This window comes from Mya arenaria, chromosome 9 (genome assembly GCF_026914265.1).
Source record: "Mya arenaria isolate MELC-2E11 chromosome 9, ASM2691426v1".
Classification (NCBI taxonomy): Eukaryota; Metazoa; Mollusca; class Bivalvia; order Myida; family Myidae; genus Mya; species Mya arenaria.
Window position 1 is genome coordinate 638937 of NC_069130.1, and position 22723 is coordinate 661659.

At 36.5% G+C, this 22723-nt stretch overlaps 2 protein-coding genes across 3 annotated transcripts; both read right to left on the reverse strand.

Moving 5' to 3' along the window:
* Positions 1 to 701: 701 nt before the first annotated feature.
* On the reverse strand, positions 702 to 6818 carry LOC128203661 (eukaryotic translation initiation factor 5A-1-like). The gene is made up of 4 exons (XM_052905173.1): positions 6724 to 6818; positions 4397 to 4681; positions 2016 to 2156; positions 702 to 1361 (listed from the first exon to the last, which is right to left on the reverse strand). The coding sequence occupies exons 1-4, from the start codon at positions 6766 to 6768 to the stop codon at positions 1299 to 1301; spliced, it is 534 nt and encodes a 177-aa protein (XP_052761133.1). The 5' UTR covers positions 6769 to 6818; the 3' UTR covers positions 702 to 1298.
* Positions 6819 to 10833: 4015 nt separating this feature from the next.
* Positions 10834 to 22471, reverse strand: LOC128246938 (eukaryotic translation initiation factor 5A-like). Of its 2 annotated transcripts, none has more exons than XM_052965499.1 (5): positions 22402 to 22471; positions 18395 to 18586; positions 17515 to 17619; positions 15462 to 15596; positions 10834 to 13050 (listed from the first exon to the last, which is right to left on the reverse strand). In XM_052965499.1, the coding sequence occupies exons 2-5, from the start codon at positions 18575 to 18577 to the stop codon at positions 12991 to 12993; spliced, it is 483 nt and encodes a 160-aa protein (XP_052821459.1). In that variant the 5' UTR covers positions 18578 to 18586; positions 22402 to 22471; the 3' UTR covers positions 10834 to 12990. The 2 variants fall into 2 exon arrangements, with proteins under 2 accessions (XP_052821459.1, XP_052821458.1); XM_052965498.1 differs by having other exon boundaries at positions 22384 to 22470.
* Between the last annotated feature and the right edge of the window lie 252 nt (positions 22472 to 22723).

The following is a 22723-nucleotide window of genomic DNA, read 5'->3' on the forward strand; positions in this document are numbered from 1 at the left end:
AAGCATATGTCTTTACTATGCTTTTGTGTTGTACTAAGCATATGTCTTTACTATGTATTTGTGTTGTACTAAGCATATGTCTTTACTATGCTTTTGTGTTGTACTAAGCATATGTCTTTACTATGTATTTGTGTTGTACTAAGCATATGTCTTTACTATGCTTTTGTGTTGTACTAAGCATATGTCTTTACTATGTATTTGTGTTGTACTAAGCATATGTCTTTACTATGCTTTTGTGTTGTACTAAGCATATGTCTTTACTATGTATTTGTGTTGTACTAAGCATATGTCATTACTTTGCTTTTGTGTTGTACTAAGCATATGTCTTTACTATGCTTTTGTGTTGTACTAAGCATATGTCTTTACTTTGCTTTTGTGTTGTACTAAGCATATGTCTTTACTATGCTTTTGTGTTGTACTAAGCATATGTCTTTACTATGTATTTGTGTTGTACTAAGCATATGTCTTTACTATGTATTTGTGTTGTACTGAGTGTTTATGTGCAGTATCTGTCTAATAACCTTGATTTTAATACATGTACTCGTTTTAAATTAATAATCTGCGAAACTGCAAACTGACGGTTTCAGACGCTTAGCTATTCCAAACTTGAATGCGTGTTGTGCTTCGGGAGGACCTGCAACACGGGGATAGTTTGGAATGGTCGTTGAACCAACTCCCAGGCCTAAAACAGTGCTATTGCTCTTCCAAATATTAACGACGAGCGCTAGAGAAACATTGCACTACGTCAAGTGCTGAAGACGGAAATCAGCTGGAGCACTCGAAACAGTCATTCGGAACTCATCGGTCATTTTTATCGAAAACAACCTCGGATGTATGCCGGTACATCAGTGGAAATAGTTCGTGAACTTTTGAATTATATCATTAATTAATTGTAGTGCTTTAGAGTTGTATTTATTGATCTAAGTTTACATTGATTGCCAATGAAGTATTGCAAACATAATTAAGATTCCCAAGTGTTAAGTCTAAACAAGTCTAAAGTTTAAGTGCTAAATAAAATTACTACGCGATCTACTTGCAGCGGACGTAAACGTTCCGCTTTTTTGAGTATGTAAACCGTCCAAATACAACCGAGGTTGTTTTCGATAAAAATGGCCGAGATGTTCCGAATCTCAAAACGATATGTTGAGAATAATGGAGTGAAAAAAGTGTTCTGTAATGAACACTATTTTTGAAGATTTTGCATAATATAAATGAGTTCTTAATTCATCAGATAGATGATCGAGTCCAGTGTCCGCCATCTTGGAGAGCCCGGTCACGTGATACTTCTGGGAAAGCATCTACTTGACGCCGATCTTGGTTGCCATGACGACTTCCTGGTTTAGGACTTTCAGGACAGTCACCTGAAAGAAATGAGTGGAGTTTTAAATAAAACAACGCCAGTAAGGAACCACACGTGGCAAATAATCGAAGATTAACCTTTTAATCACTGTAACAACTTTAGTAAACAGGCACGGCAAATACAAAACAGGGGAAGCAATAGTGTTTTCTTTATAACATGGTCAACGGTGTAAGGGAGACCATTATGTACTGACGCAAAAACATTTTGTTATACAAATGTTGCGACATATTAGATTGAACATTCAATCCTAATACAAACTTTCTCGATGGAAAGATTGACCAGTTATAATTTCCTGGACGAACCTATCAGTCAACGTGTCATACTGTTTTTACGCCTTCAATTAATACAGACGCTTTGTGGGTAGTAGTTCTGGCTTCCATAACTTTCATGTTATTCATTTGTTTGATGTTTACTACGTCCCAAAAGGTAATATATATAACGTGTAAACTTGCTGAAGTTCTTTAGCTATGAGGGTAAATGCTTGACTTCTCTTCAACGCGCACAGTGGTCGGAAATTGGCTCAGGGTGAGCAATATTTGGTATTTTTTATAAGCACAATCATTGAGGGCTGATTATTCAACCTTCTGTACCCTGTGCGTAGGATTGAGACGGACAATCCATACGAAGACTTATGACGTAAATTTCTTCCACATACCAGAATATCCTCATCGCCCTGTTTATCAATGCGTTCAGCAATACTCTGCCTGATGGCGTCATCTTCCACGCGCAGGTCATGACGTATGACTCCACCGTCGTCCATGATCGCGAGCCAGCCCTCTTTGTTCATGTCCACCACCTGTGATAGACATGGACCACACTGGTCAAATATGACAGAGGAGCACATAGAAAACAGTATCGGTCATAGCAGGTGGACACACTCAACATTCGGAACTCCTCGGCCATTTTCCATTGAAAACAACCTTGGATGTCTATGGACAATCCACAATGTATTTTTTTTTACATTTAAGTACGCTACTAGTAGATCGCGTAGTAATTTCCATTTGTCACTCTAACTTAATATGACTTTACCAGTGGCTGATCTACCGGGGGGCAGAGGGCCCGTGCCCCCCCCCCCCCCCCACCAGCTGGCCGGAAAGTTATGTTTTTTTTTGGCACATCTTGATTGATTGAACTGTACAAATAAGTTTTGTCACAATTTAGAGTTCATATCATTATTTGAGCAAGTAAACAATTGAACCTGATTCTCGTGTTCCAGTATTTATGGTATGCCAATTTCAAAGTATTATTTTGAATAGTACGAGACACGATAAAGTCTCTTGAAAATGACATCGGGGCCCTAAGATTCGATAATGATAAATCGGCGCCACATTTAACGCAGACAGCTGATTAAAAGTTAACAAATATGGCCGCAGTTATAAGGGTTAGTTTACTGTTTTCAGAATATATCCTATATCAGACATACAAGTTGTTTAAAACTGTTAACATAAGCACAGTTTATGTTCGTCATTGCTTTTAATAATGTCATTGTATGTCAACAAGGTATGTGTGTGCATGACGTACTTTTAAAAAAGTTTAAATTCAAAACGTCGCCGCCTTGAAACTTTCCATTTGTGTATTTCATGTGGCCGAGTGGTTAACCACTTAGGTTTCAAATCTGGCCATCCCAGTTCGATTCTCCTCATCGGCATGATATATATTTTTGTGAAAGGTTTATCTTATATCAGTTAATGCTATCTTTTTAATTCAATTGATCTGCCAAACATCATTGACAGAGAAGACAAATGTTAATTCCATGTCATTATATGATTAAAATAATGCATTCAATTGTTTTTATTTGTTTATAATTAGTTGTGCCCCCCCCCATTTAGAAAGTCCTGGATCCGCCACTTCTTTACTCTTAAGAACACTTCACTGGCAAACATATACAAAATACACGTTAAAACACTATAATGAATATATTTACTATAGTACTATATGTTACGAACAACTTCTACTGATCTACCGGTATACATCCGAGGTTGTTTTCGATGAAAAATGCCCGAGGAAATCCGGATGACAAACTAAATTGCAATTGAGATGCTATTCCGGATACATGAGTACTTCCCCACCTGGCGGCTGGTATTCAGGCGGCAATTTTGAATATTTCTGAAGTTTTCAAGCTATTAAGAACTAACCGTTTTTTCTATAGATCATCAGTTGAGAACTTGCTTTTTTAATAAGATAAAAGGTTAAAAGAAGTTAATTTTCGATAGCTTTGATCATCAATCGGAACACCTCGGCCATTATCCTACAGAATAAACATCTTCTCTGAGAGAAGCACATATAATGTTTCTAAACAATATATTCCCTTGTTGTTAATGACAGTATATAATATGCCTTCTTTAAGCGCATTTTAAATGGTGTTTATCGCCTGCGGCCTCAACACACTTTCGTATATTACCTTACTACTATTTACGAGGTATATCTCGAAGTTTGCCGGAGCTGGCCGAGTTGTGACGATTGCTTTAATCATATCATAGAACTGTATATACCTAGTGGCAATAAATAACACTGCATGAAGAACCTTGTACAAATGTGCATTATTTTCTTCTCTGTGCATAGCGCTACCGTGGGGTCAAACCAGCCCCGGTACCAGAAAGCCAAGTTAAGGCGACTACAAATTAATTGCTAGATTTGCATCCCCGCCCACCCGTATATATGTACATAATATCCATCCCAAACCGGTACTGCTTTTCGATTTGTATTTTGAACGTTCTTTTTGTAAATATGTGTCAAAGGTGGTATTCAGTAAAGGTCTTAATTGGATCTAAGTACGATGTAGCGAATCGGATTGCTCGATATTAATAACGGACCAATACAGTGAATGTATTAAATGAAGTATGACCATAAGGTTGACTTAAGTTGCATATTAAATACCACTCCTAATGTCGATTAAAATTAACGCCACTTTTTATGTTTTATTTTATTGACAAGTTTTCAACATACGCACGAATTAAAAAAAGCCATAATAACAACAATTTAATATAATTACTAGATTAGTCTGATTTGAAAATAATCAAAGAATGGTATACTAACGACAAATTCCTTCTTCTGCACGACAGGGACATTGGCTGTGTGTGTACTCTTGAAGATGTGTTCATATTTCCTGGCAGTGATCAGATGGACGCCCACCACGTGCGTCATCGCGTGTCCATGTTTCCCCGTGCTATTCGACGTCATGTTCACGATCTTGCAAGGGTGCTCGTGCAACATGACATGTCCATTGACGCGCAGCCCCGACGCCTTCGCCGGAAACGTCAACGACGCCCCAGCGTCCGCTACCTCATCAAGGAAGTCGGAGGTTGACTTGATTGGCGCATCCTGTGTTGTGACATGATTGATTTTTCTCATTTTCAATATATTAATGCACCAGTCAATTGCAACCACGCCACCGCCACCTCCCCCCACTGCCCCCCCCCCCCCCCCAGGTCCAGAGGCATACCGGTGATAGCCGGGAAAATGGGCCGGGTTTTTACCTTTTGGCCCCGCAGTGCCGGGTGAATGCGGTGGTTTTGTCTTCGCGCCAAAAATAACGGGGATTAGGCCTTACCTAGGGTCCCCTGAGTGCGGGGACATCTGCAGTTCATCACCGCAGGGCGGGAACGAAAGTCCCCGTTATTCCCCGGACCTGGGGCGGCCGTGGTTACAATTGACTGGTGCATAATTGCATAAGATGATTGTGATATTGTTTAATTGATCATCACTATTTCTTATTCCTGTGTGTTGTAGGTGAACATGCTCGTCAAATATTTTCAATTTATAGAAACAGCTAAATGCATAGTTACGAGACCTAAGTAACCAGGGACGCTAATTACGAACAGTTTCAAGTCTTGAGTTCAGACATTTGGAACTCCTCGCCCATTTTCCATCGAAAACAACATCGACATTATGCCGGTACATCAGTAGAAGTACATGTAGTTAGTATTTTATTTTGATAAAAGTAAAAGTTAATTGTAGTATTTCAACATGTCCTTTGTATAACTATAGTGTATTGATTGCCAGTGAAGTGTATATTACTTAAATAATTAAGATTCCCGAGAGTAAATTCATCACGTTTAACTTGTAAATTGAAATTACTACGCGATCTACTGGCAGCGTAGTTAAATGTAAGATTTCTGACTTTGTAAACCGTCCATATACATCCGAGGTTGTTTTCGATGGATAATGACCGAGGTGTTCCGAATGGAGTTCAGAGCCAAGTGGCAAAACTTCAAACCTTCATACCACTGTTACTTTCTTTCTGGTTGAGTGTTGATGATGAAATCTGCTGAATTTCATTTCTATTCGAAATAATACACTTACATATGTATTCACATTTATATTTGTAAAACGAATAAAATAAAGAGGATTCTTTTTTATTTAATAATAGTGCTTTTCCGTGAGTCTCAGTCTAGACTTGGACTTGAGATATTGTTCGGAATCATGGCCCCCCCACGCCTCAATTTCTCTAAAAATCTTCATTTAATAATATAAAGTTCTCAATCCATTACATTTATATTTTATTTATTTTGTATGATCATAAAGATATTTCTCTTTAAAGGGACTTGACACAAGATGGTCCAAAAATCGGCAAATACAGTATTTCCCCGAAACAAGCCTAGAATTACCAATACGAGCTAGTTTGAGGCTGATAATACATTATTATACATGAATAAAATAATAATTTGTTGCTGTCTCAGCTGAGTTTTATGGTAGTATTATTCAAATCTGCTAAACATTTATAAGGTTAATCAGCAGCCAGTTTTACGAATTTTAATAAGGTGAATCGGTATAGTAACAGAGGCTTCGTAAGTAGACAAAATACAATCTCGAACACTATAACTGTAAAAGGTTATTTGTAGGTATTAAAGAAATTAATAATGCGACTACATCGCATTAAACCATTTAGTTTGGTAAATACGAGGGCCATTCAAAAATATTAGTTTGGCGCACAGTAATATCATCACAGAACTTCACCGACGTCACACGACACAAAGTGTATCAAATCTTTTCAAAATATACGCCGTTACAATCAATGCAATGCCTGTGTCGTCGCAACCATTCGGCAAAAACTTCCCAGTACCACGCCGGCTTTAATTTAGAAACAAAAGCGCTTGCGTCGTGTGACGTCGGTGACGTTCTGTGACGATTTTACTATACGCGTGGTATGTACATGTGCATATGTTATCTTACAGCAGCGCTCTTAATACTGATCGGATTTTGATGAAATCCCGTGTATTAAATCAATACATGTAGTTCTGCGTTATATTCACTGCGTTTTTATTTATCTTACAATTTGCGAACGCCAAACTAATAGTTTATGTATTTTTGAATGGCCCTCGTACATACTAATAATGTTGATTTAACTTCACCAAATAACTTACTAGTCTATTCGTGAAATTCTTCGCAGCTCGCAAATCCTTAGACATATTGAATCATCAACTGTTACATCAAAATAACTCGGCCCTGTTAAAAAATTCTATGACAGTGAACAACGCAAAAAAAAAATGTTATATATATATACACAAACTATTTCACAACCTGTTTCAGATAGTTGTGCAATAATTGCAACAGTATCTAGAAATCATCTAAGGGAGAAAACTACGACTTGACTGATGAAGTCGTTAAATACTAGTTATCTTTGGAGTATGTAAAATATATAATGTAGTATGTATCTATATACATGCACGTGTAGCGCCGTCAAGTGAAATGCGAGTTAATTATTAACTGCAAAAAAAATTAGTTACATGTGACGTGTTTCTATAGTGTTCATTTTTTCAATTATTCTATAAACATATATATCAAAACGTTATTAATTATGTGATCTCATATTGGCCCAATTATTTGTCCGAGGTCTTCTGTATTTGCCAAATAGTGCTGACCGAGGGCAAATAATTCGGCCAATATGAAATAAACTAATTTATAAGTATTTTATTTTATAACTTAACTATTACTCATGGTACGAAATTTTGGTTAAAAACATTCTAATAACTTACCTTGAAGCCTATTTATCCCTTATTCATGGTGTCTGCTTTTCTAGACTTGACTGCTGATTTTGACATGCATCTTTGAGTGACATTGCACATATTTATGAATAAAGCACTGAACAGTCTAAGGAAGCATGTCTTTTCGTGTCCATTTCGTAAATCGTTTGTCAAAAGTTCAAAATTCTCCTCGGCCATCTTGGCGGTTTTCAAAAAGAACCGTATAAAGTGGTTGAAGTATTTAATAGGCTAGTTATTCCAAATAGGTTAATTTAAACGAAGCACACAATTTTGAAAATAGTCGGAAAAACGGAAAACATAATGGCTACCTTTTAAAATAATTTCCAGCATATTTGTCATATTAGGCGAGTTTCGACAGCCTATGAAAATGGTCCATTTCTCAAATTCTATGTATTGTAGCCAATCAAAACGGATGAAACTCATATTGGTCGAGTTTGGTTGATATTGGCCGAGTTTAGTCGACATTGGCCGAGTTTGGGCATATAATGTCGCAAATTGTCTGGTATTAGTACCGCGATTGTCCCAGTGTCGCGTCAAATACGTAAAAGTTGAGTAATAGTACCATATAATTAGCATTTGCATGATATGAAAACAGAAGTTATTTATGCACCAGTCAATTGTAACCACGCCCCCCCATATCCGGGGATAGCCTGGAAAATGGGCCGTGTTTTACCTTCCAGGTGGCCCCGCAGTGCCGAGTGAATGCGGTGGTTTTCTCTTCGCGCCAAAAAAAAGCGGGAAATGGGCCTTACCTAGGGTCCCTGGACAGTGGTGTGTGGGGACATTTGGCGGGGATTTTACAAGCAGTTCGTCCTCGCAGGGCGGGGACTTTACCCTTGATTTGCTGGACCAATAGTCAAAGTCCCCGCTATCCCACGGACCTGGGGGATAGGGTGGGGGCGGGGGCGTGGTTACAACTGACTGGTGCATTACGGGTACGCTAGGGTTTATCAGTTGCACCCTCATTTATTTATCGTTTTGACAACTATTTTTAATTTTAATGTCTGGAAAACAGTGATATAAGACTGCTGAGTGCTGACAAGAGATTCCATATTTACGTTCGAAAATTGATGTTTAATGGCGAAAAGCGTTACTAAGCTTTCAGAAAAGTGCAATTTTCGGCATTTACCATACAGTTGAGATCTGTTCTATTCTGATTTATCTAATATGACTGAATTGAAGATATTGATGCCAAATTCAGCCGATTCTGAGTGTCAAAACTGACAATCTGTGACAGTTTAGCTAAAGAGTAATGGCCGGTTGCTGCTCCCTCTTCTTTTTAGGTAGCACCCTTCCGCTCCTCAATGAGCGAAGCATAAGATCAGGATAGCTTTCATATAATCAAGTTACATAATCACGCTAATCTGTTTCCTGTGTTATAACCAGTACTGTTGGCCATCTTGAGAGGAAATGAAAAGGTTCCACTGAGCAGGATACATTTCAGTTTGTTTGAGTTTATCTAGGTCTGCCCGTGCCCATTGGCTGCATTATGGCTTGACCCCGCCGTGACGCCATCAAGACTTAAATTGTGTTTAAATGCCATAAGTGACATGTGATAGAAGTGACAGCAATTCGCAGTCAAATCCAGACATTGGAATAAACAGTGAGATACAAAAGATCCGGGTGCGATACCCTAGCTCTTTGTGAAGAGACCTCTTGGTTCTTTAACGTGCTCGGTGTAAAGCACCGATACACGGGACACAACTTTCCTTGGTTGAACCAGTACCGAGAACACCACTTTTCAAAGCACTACCCTTTAAATGCCGAGCGCCAGGCAAGGGAGCTACTTGTACCAACGTTTAATGTCTTTCGGTATGACACGGCCCGGAATCGAACCCACGACCTCCCGCATCGTAGGCGGACGCCTTAACCACTAGGACACGGAGACGGTGAATACATCTCATAGCCTGTGGCTGGGATGTGGAAAACGATATACCACTCTCACCTCCTGAAGTGGTCTCTGATATGCTCAGCAGGATACAATAAGCCCCGCCTACAAGCTAGTAGTCAGCGATGAACATGCATTATATTAATGTATTTCACGAACCAAACTGTTGTACAAAATAGACCTATTAAACAAATCCCGTTTCGGGTCCGACTCACTGCTTTACATACACTAGGATCTGTTACTTTATGTTCTTACCATACATAACGCACAACAGTACACGTCCTTGTTCGCAAATTTAAACTACCGGCTGAGAACGAGATGGTGTCAAGCCAGGGTGGCATTTTCCTTGAAACAAAGATAGTGGCGAGTGTGATAATTATAGCTTTATACATCATATATTGGCCGACATTGCTGAAAGATGCAACTCTTACTCGATATACCGAAATTGATACAAATGTTTAAATTGACCAAACCGATTGAATACATATCGAACGCAATGCTTTTTATGAATGATACTGCGTTTAATTTAAGAAAGGTGCAGAAAACACGGAAATTCTACCTTATGAGATGATAGTTGATCCTCCCTGTAAATCTTATAGCACTGTTCAATCATTTAATATCAATTTGGTGCGTTAATACACAGTTATAAATATTTTCCAAAAATGCATTATTTAGTTAAGTTGCTCAAGGTGTATCACTCATAATGTGTGCTTGTTATACATGTGTATGTATCGATTTTAAATACGAATGTCAATTAAATGTTTTGGGAGCATCAATTATTGCAGCCACTGTTCTGTTCCACTACATATACGCACGAGGTGGTCATAATATACATAGTTGTAATAGTATATAATAATATTACTATAACATGTACCCCAAATTGTCTTGTTTTTGAATAAAGGCTTTTTTTTCTTGCATACCGGACGTGTTTCCAGTCATGTGACCAGTGCTGGAAAACCCTGCCTTACAGGAGTCACGCGGAACAACGCGCCACTTATTTCTTTTATTGTATGGTTCATGAAAAGTATATTTCAATAAAGCGCAATCAATTAAGTATGCAAGAAAAAAAATACTGCGCTTTATGACGTCAGTAAACATGTCGCACGCGTTTTTTGGTGAAATTTACAAAAGTGCGTTTTTTTACGTAAATTTTTCAACAAATTATTTTAGAAAATGATATGCAAGAAAAAATATCAATCCCGTTTTTCCGGTCTGGATAAAAAAATCCGACCCTCGGAAAGCCTAGTTACATCATTGAAATATATTGTAAATACGTTTAGCTATTCATCCCTGGAGGAATTGGAAGCATATCTTCATGTTTCGCCATTTATGCATTGACAGTAGAGAAATCTTATTTCAGTATACAAGTATTCCAGGCTCGAGGGAGCGATGATGGGTAGACGCACTGCGCACACGGGTTCGATGTAGTAAACAGTTATCAAAAACTATTAAATTCAATCAAGCAATTTAGTTAAATGTAAGCAGACAAAGGGGGCAGGCACATACTCGCACAAGGCTATGCCTACAAGGTCAAGTTTATACAAACATGTCCCCATTCCTGCTACAGTGCATGGCGATATTTCAGGAACTTGAACAGAATATACACTTTGTAATTTAAATTTATTCATTATCTTTAATCAATTACTTCAAATGCTAACATACTTGATTGTTCTTCACTTTCAAGTGTCCAGAATTTGACCAGATCATTACACAAGCACCCATTTCAGACAAGGGGCAGAGTTGTTTCGTTTTCTCAGATAGCTCATTCCTAACTCATTAGAGCACGGCAATATTGACATTTTTTCACTTAATAGCACTTGACCAATGTGAATAATATACAGCTGGTTTTAACTGTAACCAAATACCATAAATTAACTGTACATGGAAGTCACACTTTTTATCATAAACTTGTAGAATTACAACCATGTTGCAACTGCCACCTGTCTGGGCAATGATAAAATAGAGTATGTTGTCCAGTATAATGTACTGGTTACAAAGTTCTAAAATCAGAATAAACTTACGCTTTTATTTCCTAAGTCATGTTAATTTACAATATACAGGGATGTGATTGACCTGGCAGCTGGAGGGCTGAAACCATTTCGGCCATGGGTTCTTGGGGCACGTTTGTGGTCAAAAGCACAGTGACGTAGAAGAAAAACTGACTTTTTAGAAGCTCTTTTGAGGGTTCTTCTGACTTTAAATTCGAAGCAAACTAGGATATCAACTCTAACAACCAAAAGTACAGTAGTATCTTTTGTAATCAGATAAAAAAAATTATTATTATTATTTTTTTTTATATATTTTTTTTTTTGGGGGGGGGGGGGGGGGGGGGGGGTCCCTTGGGCTATTATATCCGCGGAATTCCGCGGACAAATCACATCCCTGAATATAGGACCAAAAAAGATTCAATGATAAAAAGTGTGGCTGAAGAAAACAATCAGATGTTTGGGAAATAAATACATGTATACAAAAAATGAGCAGTGGACACATATTGTTGCATAAATCCCAAACATATGCCGAATTACTAAAACAAGTCAATAAATGATTTTGTTACTGAATAAGAACCACACTATGATACATTATTAACTCCATTTAGAAGCTATAGAACAAGTTATATTTAAAACGATTTTTAATACACAATAATGTTCACAAGAAAATCACTTGAAAACTTTCAATTAAATCAAAATGTTATTTTTCTCACTTAATTTCAATTAATAATTTCGCACAAGCCTTAAATTATAGCAATTAACATCACATCATCAGTCTAAATACAACGTACATGTTTATGAACAATTATGCAGTATTAAATCAAAATGACAAACATCGCCTTTGCAGATAGATTTATAATAATTTTTATATCTCTCAGAAGATGAAGGGGTGCTGGCCGAAGAAAATTCTATAAACATAAAAAATATTATTACATCGATTTAAACCAATATAATGTCAAATTACATTTTTTATTTATATATATTACATACATACTGATGATTATAAACCCTTTCTCGAATGGTTTTCAATGTAAACAAACTTTCAAAAACATTTATAAAATAACAAAAAATATGGAAAAAATGATTCTCACTTTTTTTAGGGTGCTAAAAAAATAGGTAAATGGAAGAGAGTTTGGACAAATGGGAACAATTCTGACATAGCCGCTTCAAGCACACCTTTTCTCTCTAATGGCTTCCTAACAATTCATATTGAACAAATCAATTTCATAATGCAAAATGAACAGGAAAGGAAACGATCTAAAGCACTTTTTATTTCACATTATAACAACTTGTATAACAAGAATTACCACGTTCCATTTCACTCGTATATAACATATTTCTACAAAACAGTTCAATTATTTGAAACATTAATGATATCCATTACAATTTAAATGTTCAATTTTCATGGAGCTGGTGGCCAAACGCAAGCATAATGACTTTAGACAGCAGTAAACAGTCATATCATTCAAACCTGAAGTTTGCAATGTAAATGTGTAAGAAAACAGGCATCATTAGATTTAGCACTCATTGATACTTCTGATCATTTGTGTACAAAGCATTATTCAAATTCCTTGATTGATTCAAGTGTTTTACTAATGTCCAAGTATTTGGTTAACAACCAGGCTTTTAAAAGCAGCTCACACAACTTTTTTGCCATACTGTAACCACTGATTCCAGAAAGCCCAGGACACAGGTTGGTAAATACATGTTAGAGAAGTTATCCAGTACTACGTGGTTCTTTATGGAAAATTGAAGCAGGGTTGGTCTCGTCTAGCTCGATATTTTGAAGCTTATAATGCGTTCTTGACCCAAAGCCTTCAACACAGTCACCTGAAAGTATAAAATTAAAAACCAAAGGGTTAAAGAGCTTATTTAGCTGAAAATTCCTTTAAAACATTACAATTTTAAAGGAGCACAGCATTATGCATTTAATGCATTATAATACTTGAAATAACTCATAGGACTGAAATGATATAACAATAAATAAACCCATATAATTTGTATAAGCCTTTACACTTCTTACTTAAGATGGATCTTTGGAATTAATAGCTTAGTGGTCACAAATTCTCCAGTAAAAAAAGAGCCAAAATATCAATACATTCTATCTTTACACAAAAATATAATGCTTTCTATGTCTGATCATAACTTCGAATACAGTTGAACACCGTTAATTCGAAATTGTAGGGTCCCATAAATTTATTTCGAAATATCGGATTAACAATTTTCAGAAAATGACAAAATTTGCGAGTTAAAGATGACGTGAAATATTAAGTTGTGAAGATTGCAATGTCTGTTACACGTTACTAGTACTATACATTCGGTGTGAGCGATCTTTCTTATACATGTTTGTTGAATTATTGTTTAATAAATGACAAATAATTTGTTCAAATCTGGCGAGATTATATACAATGAATCGCTCATTTTCTGACATGATGTTTGTACCATACGCATGCTCCATGCCATTCTTTAACAAGAGCTAATTGTGCTCCATTGTCACCTCAAGCCGATGCTCAAGTGCATTCACAGTGTGGTGTGAAAAACTAAGATTAAAAATTTGAAATAAAGATTGATAAATAGGTGTGAAATACCAAAACAACAAAATAACATTAATTTCTAAGTAACTTTTTTGACAGAAAAAATATGAAAATATTTCTCGGCCTATAAATGACTACACTATTTTCTGCTTCTACACGTGTGAAATATTTTAGATTTGCTTGTACTATAAAGATGAAATCCATGACCAAAATTTTTAACTTGATTGAATTTTGTAGAACGATACCACGCTGTGTGCGGTGAAATTTTCGCATTAAATCACAAATGGGGTACCTCCATCAACTAGAGCTGTCACCGAATTGATGAATACCCCCAAATGCTGCCTGGACACAGGAATGGCAAACCATTCCTTTGAAAAGAGGCCATAACTCCAAGGTTACTGCACACTGCATCTTCTTTTATTATGCATGTATTGTTTGTCCGGAAACCGTTTTTTCTATTTTCGTAACAGTGCACAAAAACCTTTACTCCACTGCCCCCATTTTCAATCACAAGCATTGTCTTCACAGAAGCTGCCTATACAGCAAGTTTCATCACAATATCTCATGCCCAATTAAAGTTATGAAGCAGGAACCATTTTTCTATTTTTAGTAACAGTAACCTTCACCTTGGCCCCAATCAAATTTGACCTGTATCTTCTGATGTTACACCTGTGTACCAAAATGTTCAAATCTGTCAAGCCTTTCATGAGTTATCGTCCGGAAACCATTTTTCTATTTTTAGTAACAGTGACCTTGACCCCACCAGCCCCAATATCGAACTTGATCTGTATCTTCTGATGTTACACCTGTGTACCAAAATTTTTTTCAAATCCGTTTAACCTTTCATGAGTTATCGTCCAGAAACAGTTTGGTTTTTATTAGTAACAGTGACCTTCACCTTGGCCCCACCAGCCCCAATATCGAACTTGACCTGTATCTTCTGATGTTACACCTGTGTACCAAATTTTTTTCAAATCTGTCAAGCCTTTCATGAGTTATGGTCCGGAAACCGTTTTTTCTATTTTTAGTAACAGTGACCTTGACCCCACCAGCCCCAATATCGAACTTGACCTGCATCTTCTGATGTTACACCTGTGTACCAAATTTTTTTTTTGCAAATCTGTCTAGCCTTTCATGAGTTATCGTCCGGAAACCATGAAAACCGACAGACCGACAAGCTCACTCCTATATACCACCTCAAACTTCGTTTGTGGGGGTATAATTAACACATCATGAAATCGAAGGCCAATAATGTTATTCATTGGAAAGATGAAGGTCCATTGTATTTCACGTCTAATGCCAATTTATTATGGGAGGTGTTTGTGAGAACTGCGAACGCAATTGGATGTGTCAAGCGAAATATTCCAACACGCCTTCTGGCTTTATTACAATAACAGCTAAGCAGGAGATAATACGGCAGACATGCCTTCTTGTAATCGTTCTATTAAAGCAGAAGCCAAAACTAGTCGGTATTTAGCCTCACCGCAGGAAGGCACGTCGACAAGCCAAAAAGCCTGGTGGAAACCCTGAGTAGGCTTTTTATATTTTTTATTATGCTTTTTATAAGAACGTTTTAAACTACATATTAAAACACACACTTAAAAAACAATTATTTCTTTTACTAACTGACGCAGTAGGGTCGACATTATTTCGTCAATAGGGTCGGTGATAGGGTGATACTTTTCCCTTGGCTACTTTTGGACTTACCAAAACTTCTTGACCATCCGCGAACTTATCACGAATACCGGAACCAATGTCATCGTCTGGTAGTTTTAGGTCCTCCCTGGTTTCCCCTTGTTCATCCATAAGTGAAACAAAATCGTCATCACTTATGTCGTTCAGCTGAAATGAAATATAGTTTTGAAATGAAAATGCAAGTCATGATTTGAACACACTTGATAGAGAATACACACAAAATATCCAGGGTCTACTCTAAACAGTTTCAAACAAGAAGATTTTCAAAGATTTCACTATATAAGTCTGTGAGAAATTGGTGATCCACAGGGGCATAATTTGAACAATCTTGGAAGACAACCACCAGAAAATGTTAACACCATATACCTGAGCTCTAGGCCTCATGGTTTTTGTCAAGAAGAGTTTTGTAGATTTTCCATTAGGTTGCCATGACAACCAGAGTTGCATGGAATTTTTGAAAGATGACCGACCACCCAAAGAACATCCCTGTGAAGTTTCATCAAAATTGTCTAGGCGGATTAGAAGATGTTTTTATAAACAATTGTTGACGCCGGACATAGACCAATCACAATAGCTCACCTGGAGCCCGAATTCTCAAGTGCAAGTAAACTAAAAATGTTTGTGAATTGGCATAAAAGTGCACTGTCAATATGTCAAGGTGTGAAAAACTCCCACTGCCCTTACATATTAAATCATTCACCACATGTTTGTTATCCCTAGCTGAAGGTGTTGGTTGACATGTTGTTAACATTTTTGTTTAAACTAGGGCAGAACTTTGCTCAAGTTTACAATTCAATTCGACAGAGAGCAACATCAGAATTGTTAATAATGTTATTTTATTATATATGTAGTTTTGTTTACATAGTTCTGTACAGTACATGTGCTGTAATGTTTAATAACCTTACAATACAACAAGAGCTGTCGTAAGACAGCATGCTCGACTACACCGCTTTGACTTAGAAGCGAATACAATAACGATGTAATATGTGCCTGTCAAAAGCAATAAAAAAATCAAATTATAAAGTGGAACAAGAATCGCAATGTGACAAAACAGGGTTTTAAATGATTGGCAGAAGAGATTCAGTTTCAACTGCTTTCTTCTATTTTTTGTAACAGTGACTTTGATCCTAAGGGCCCCAAACACGATCCCATGGAAGTCCTCCATAAACTCTTCCTACATATAAGTTTGGTTACAGTTTGTAACCAAAACTAAAGTTATTCAGTACCAAACAGTAATCTATATTTAGTAACAGTGACCTTCACCCTAGGGGGTCAAAAGGCAATCCAATGAAAGTTCTGCATAAACGTGTCCTATATACTAAGTTTGGTCACATTATGTCAACCTTTACTTGTGTTATTCAGTACTAACCATATTTCTATTTTTAGCAACAGTGACCTTGACCTAGACCATAACTCTCGGGGCACAAAACTCAATCTCAGGAAAGGTCTCTATAAACTGTTCCTTTATACCAATTTTGGTCACAATATGTAGACCCTTACTTAAGTTATTCAATACCAACCCTTTTTAGCTCGACTATTCAAAGAATAAGGAGGGCTTTACTACTCACCCCAGCGTCCGGTTCAAGTATTAGGGCAAGTTGGGATTTTCACTTATAACTTCAATACCCTTCGTTCAATTCACTTCACACAGTTTTTCAGGGCCATTACATAATGAGGTTAGATAACTCCATATTATCCTTTATACAAATTATGGCCCCCTGATTGACCATGGAACTTAAGATACTATATAACTTATATAGTATAAATACCCTTCATTCAATAGATTTAAAACTTCACACAGTTGTTTAGGACCATCACACAATGTATCTAGTTGGACAACAGAGGAAAATTCTTGAATTTTAAGAGGCACAAACTCCCAAAATTGATTTCAATGAAGTACAAACTTCAAGTTTTAAATTCTTAATGACAGCCCTGTATTTATCAGCTTAAGTTATGTACTAGCTTTACATACATCAGAAACCTTATGATTACAACAATCATCAATTAAATTAAAAAAAACAGACCATATTTGTTCAAATTATTAAGAAATACGAAGTCAACAAACCGAGAATTCTTTTCGGCTGACATTAGGAACTTCCATGTTGTGTGTCGAAGGACAGATATCTTCATACTTCTTGCCAGTAAAAATCTCAATGGCAACCAAGTGCACCTAAAAATACAACAAAAAATAATGCCTGTCTTAATCTACCCCCATTGGCCGACATTGCCCATTAGCGCATATGGCCTACTCTATCAACTACTGAATGTAAACGCATTGACCACATTTCAAATGGGTCATGTTAATATTTCAATCTTTTCTTTTTCTTAACTTTTGTATACATTTTTAACATCAGTACATCTGAAATAACCCAAACACAATAATCAAGACACAAACATCATATACACAATAACGATCAAAATAATGCAATTAACATAACAAATAGAGGTTCACAAAGTATTTACATGACTTTCAAAATATACTTGGTTACAATAAAATACTCTGAAGTTATCTAGCCATCAACAATTGCCTTAACTAATCTTTTATTTAATTTAAATTAACTTCATAACAAGAACACCGTTTGCGGGTGCTGAACGCTGTTGTCCAGTTCTCCTTTCACTTTCATCAAATGTGTCAGGAAGTAAATGAGCACATGTTTCCCGCGCATTTCAGATGATGATTGTAAAATGTTTCTTTCTGATACTAACTTTAAGATCTAGATCTTTTAATTTTAGCTTATAAAAAAATAGTTATGAACAAAAAAAATAAAATATCAATTTTGATATTGATATTTTAGCCCTGTTGTATTTCACAGCCATCGTTGTAAGCGGTAACTGCCGAAGTTAATCGTTAATTTACATAATGGGCGGAGTTATTGACGTCATTGAGTTTGACATAGTTACTGATTATAAAGATTATATAGAGCTCAACCAAATGACAAATTTACCTTAGCATGCCCGTGCTTGCCAGTTTTAGAGGTTGACATTTCCACGATCTTGCATGCATGTCCCTTGATACAAACAAACTGGCCCTTTCGCAGAGATGAGCATTGTTTTGGGATGGTTTGAGCGGAACCAGATTCACCTTGATTAAAATCTTCCTCAAGATCAATCTCTTGTTGATCAGCCATGGTGCAACTCTGTGAATAAATACCATTTTTTAAACAAAAGGAAGGCAAAGCATTTTCTAAAGTACCCACGGGTCCGACTATCGGACCCATTCCAAAAGCAAATACAGATATTTTCCTCAATCTTCAGGAAAAATCCCCCACCCCAAAAAAATCTTTCTATTTTGGCTCTCGCAAGGGGGCGACTTGGGCGAAGTGGTCGCCTAAAATTCCCAGACCTCGCCCATTTGTATCATCAAAGCGTCATTGACTTCACCGAAATTTTAGCACATTGTAAATCTGTCAATCAGCCAGTATTTGGCCACTGTCCCATTAGTCAAAACATCGCAATAAGCCATTCATACAAATTGGTAATCTTCTAATACGATAATTGGGCCGTGTCACCAAAACATCGCCAGTAGGCGGAGCTTTTGAAAGTTAACCAATCAGAACGTACATTGAGAAGACGCTGATCAAATGATATAAGTTCGTTAAAATGAGAAAAGGCGACATAATTATGAAAAATTGTCTCAAGCATTAATGAAGTAAAAAAAATAAATATATGTATTGAATAAACAATGCAAGGCATTTAAATATTGTTGCTTTTGAAGCAGACGGTCATAGCCATCTCGGGCCATCGGCAAGTATGCGCTAAGAAAATCAATAACATGGCGTATCACCAAATATTTGATTGGTTTTAGTGAAATGTTCATGATAAAAATTGATTTGTAAACACAATTTCTTTTTTTTTTTGCTTTATGTAGAGTTTACTTATAGTAATTTTCTCCTGTCAAAAAAAATAATCGGTGAGGTCGCCATTTTGTCAGAACAATTTTCCGAGTTAATTTTTTAACCTCCCAATATGTATTGGTAAATTTTTCATCAAGGACACTGATTTAAATGTCATTAGGTTCTTAAATGACAGCATATTTAAAATTATTCAGCCAGAGACAAGTAAATAACAGCATAGATGAATGTGACATTCGTACCCTATCCCGAACATACCAAAACAAGATTCATTCCCCTACTATATTGAAGGTTCATTTATAAGGTCACTTTGATTATTTCAAATCCTTAGCTGTTCTTTTTTGTTTCATTTTAGATGCTTTTTTGAGATAAACTATGTGACATTGACAAATACACTTTTGCTGAGCCAAAAATGATTATTTTTTGAACATTTTATATAGTTATAGCAATCAATTTTAATGTAAATATAAACTTAGGTGAGTGGTATGGCATAGTTTTTGTATCAGGTGTTACAAATAGTATCACTTCTCCCTGAAGTTTCCCCACTTCTCCCTAAATTGCCTGAAGGGAGAAGTCACTTCTCCCAAATTTTTCAGCCTAGTGAGAGCCCTGTAAACTCGGAAATCATTGATTTTCATCACATTCAGAGATCCTAAATATGAAATATTATCTGTCATGATTTATTGCAAAAGATATTTACACCCCAATGATTGATATTTCAGCCATTTTGGGTCTTTTCAAGGGAAAATAAACTGATATTAGATCATTTCCTAATTAGCAGGAGACTAGACATATTTTTCTTCCACTTTTTTTTAACTTTCGGGAAGTCTACAAGAAGGCATAATGCCCTTCAACCATGCGCTGTGAACTTTAAACGCATGTTTGACCTCCTGATTTTCCGAAATGTGTAATTAGTTTAATACCTAGTCTTTTTTGGGTGAAATGTGTTTATGCATGCAGACATTAGCAAAAAACATGTTTATAAGATGCATGTGCAAATAGTGAAATACGACTGCATTCTTGTGGTAAGCTACCGGTACCTTCATGCAAAACGGGCAAAGGAAACAGAATTATAGCAATTTACTGGAGCCGTCATAATTGGTTGAAATTTTTAATAAAAAACAACAACAGACTGTAGCATTGATTTTTATCAAGTGTCCGCAGAGTTTCTCAACAAATGACCACAGGGACTGGGTGCCTAAAAATATAAAAACTTTGGCCTAAGTGACAATACCCGAGCAATTCACAGTAGCATCCTCTTATGAAAGCGATGACAGACACGCCTGACAACTAGCCATGTGACAGCGGTGGCATACTTTTGAAGTGTTAATTGTAAATAGTCTCAGACACAGAATTAATAAGGCCTATACAAGTAAGGTCTGCTTATCAGTAAGTTGGCTTTTTACTGGGTGTAATTTGGCCACTTGCCTATACGCACATTATTATGGCTAACGAAATGACAATAGGTCGGGTATTAAATGACTATCGAAAAGGTATGAAATTACCAAAAATTGCAGGGTCCAAAATGACTAGTTCCTTGGGGCTTGATCATAAGAGTGTGGCACAACAACGCACCCAGCCCCTGTGGTCATACAAACACACACTACTCCTCATCCCATTAACCTGTTAGGCTGTACCATGGACCTATAAACCATGGATTGGCAACTCTCATCCGTGTTTATGCGATAATATCAAACTCACGAGTGCAGCGGGATTTCATTCCGAGATCTTACTGTGTTGTCATTTTCAGTACATTGACATCGGACGAATATATACATGTAGGCAAACATTAATTAAAATTGACTCAAATGCGCGGTACTTTTATTTGAGTTGATAATAGTCCAATTGAATCTGATTAAAATCACAGTAATTAATTATAATTAAATCTATAACGAACAAATGGGAATGTGGAAAAAATGGGGGTGTTTTAAAAATATTGAAATTGTTTTAAGTGAAGTATTTTATGGTTGAAATTGATCATAAAGAGTTATATTCATATTTTACCATGTAAGCGAAATGTTATTTTGCACTAAACAAGAATTTAATGCATTAAAACAAGTTGTTCACCTTTCCAATAAAACGAAAGTTGACTGACACAGAAAACAATTATGCGAAGGGGAACAACTCGATACAATCGTTAAAACTCGGCCTCCTCCGACAAAGCTTTGAGATAGACCTCGTTAAACAATCGTAACAACTCGGCCATAGCCGAAATGTTCTGAGCGATTTAAAACTGTGCCCTGAAGCCTTGCAGGTGCCCTTCATGTATATATCGTTATGTTTCCACAGAATGAAATGAAGAAAAGCCGTCAAACTCATAATTATAAGTTGGATATTTATTTTTTGTGTACGGAACTAATGTAAAATAACACTATCTTGTAATATTTCATGTTTTTATGATATTTTATAGACGCTATATGCTTCAACCCGGAATCCTGATCGGAACAACTACCCACTTTTGATACTAAACAATTTGTACGTGAAGGATTTGCCATAACAAAAATCGGAAAAAATCCGTTAACGTACAATTATTTGGACTAATTCCCGTTTAGACGTTAGGGATTGGAAGAATCCCGTATAACACGTTTATTATTTTAGACTACGTTTTATACATGTACACAACCTGTCCTATTAGTCCTATTAGTCCCAGATTGACAGATATCGGGATCCTTGATAAACAGTAAACACATGTTACTGAAACACATATAAGATATTCAAACATGGTTTTTTTTGGCAAAATGACATGTGTTTAATTGTAGGCAACTTTCTATTTCATAGAAATTTAAATTTGTTACAGAAATAATTTCAAAATTGAGGCCGCGAGAATTCTCTGCGCAAGGACCGTTCGCTACTGTGTGCTGAGATGGTGGACGTCTCTAGTCCGCCATAGTAAAACTATCGTCAAAAGACTCGTTGACGGCCATTTAGGTGGACTAGTCATTGCTATGGCGCAATGTTTGCTAAACAATAACAGTCGATTTGTGTTGATTTTCTATCGAAAATTTGAAATCTATCATAAATGAGAGAATTAAGTTATTCTTTGAGAAATAACAATACATATAAAGCTGTTTTTTAACAAATACCTCTCGGCGTTTGCTCACGTGTTTCTAAATTTGCAGCTGCTAGGTAAAAGGACAGAGTGCGCATGCGTTCCACGTACGCTAGGCGGCGCTGCTACGACTGGTTTATTGAGGTTATCTTAAACTAACATTTACTATCTCTTACGCAGTGATATCCCTTGAATGCAAAAGGGAAAGTACAGTTCGTGGAGTTTGTAACGATTTGAATTATTGCCAATATTGATGATACCGATGGTTTACCTTTGGTTTGAATTTTGTCAATCTTCGATCATTTCCAATCATTTCTCATTTTATTTCGCTGTTTTGTCAATTGACCTCGCACATACCCCCCTTTTTCTGTAGT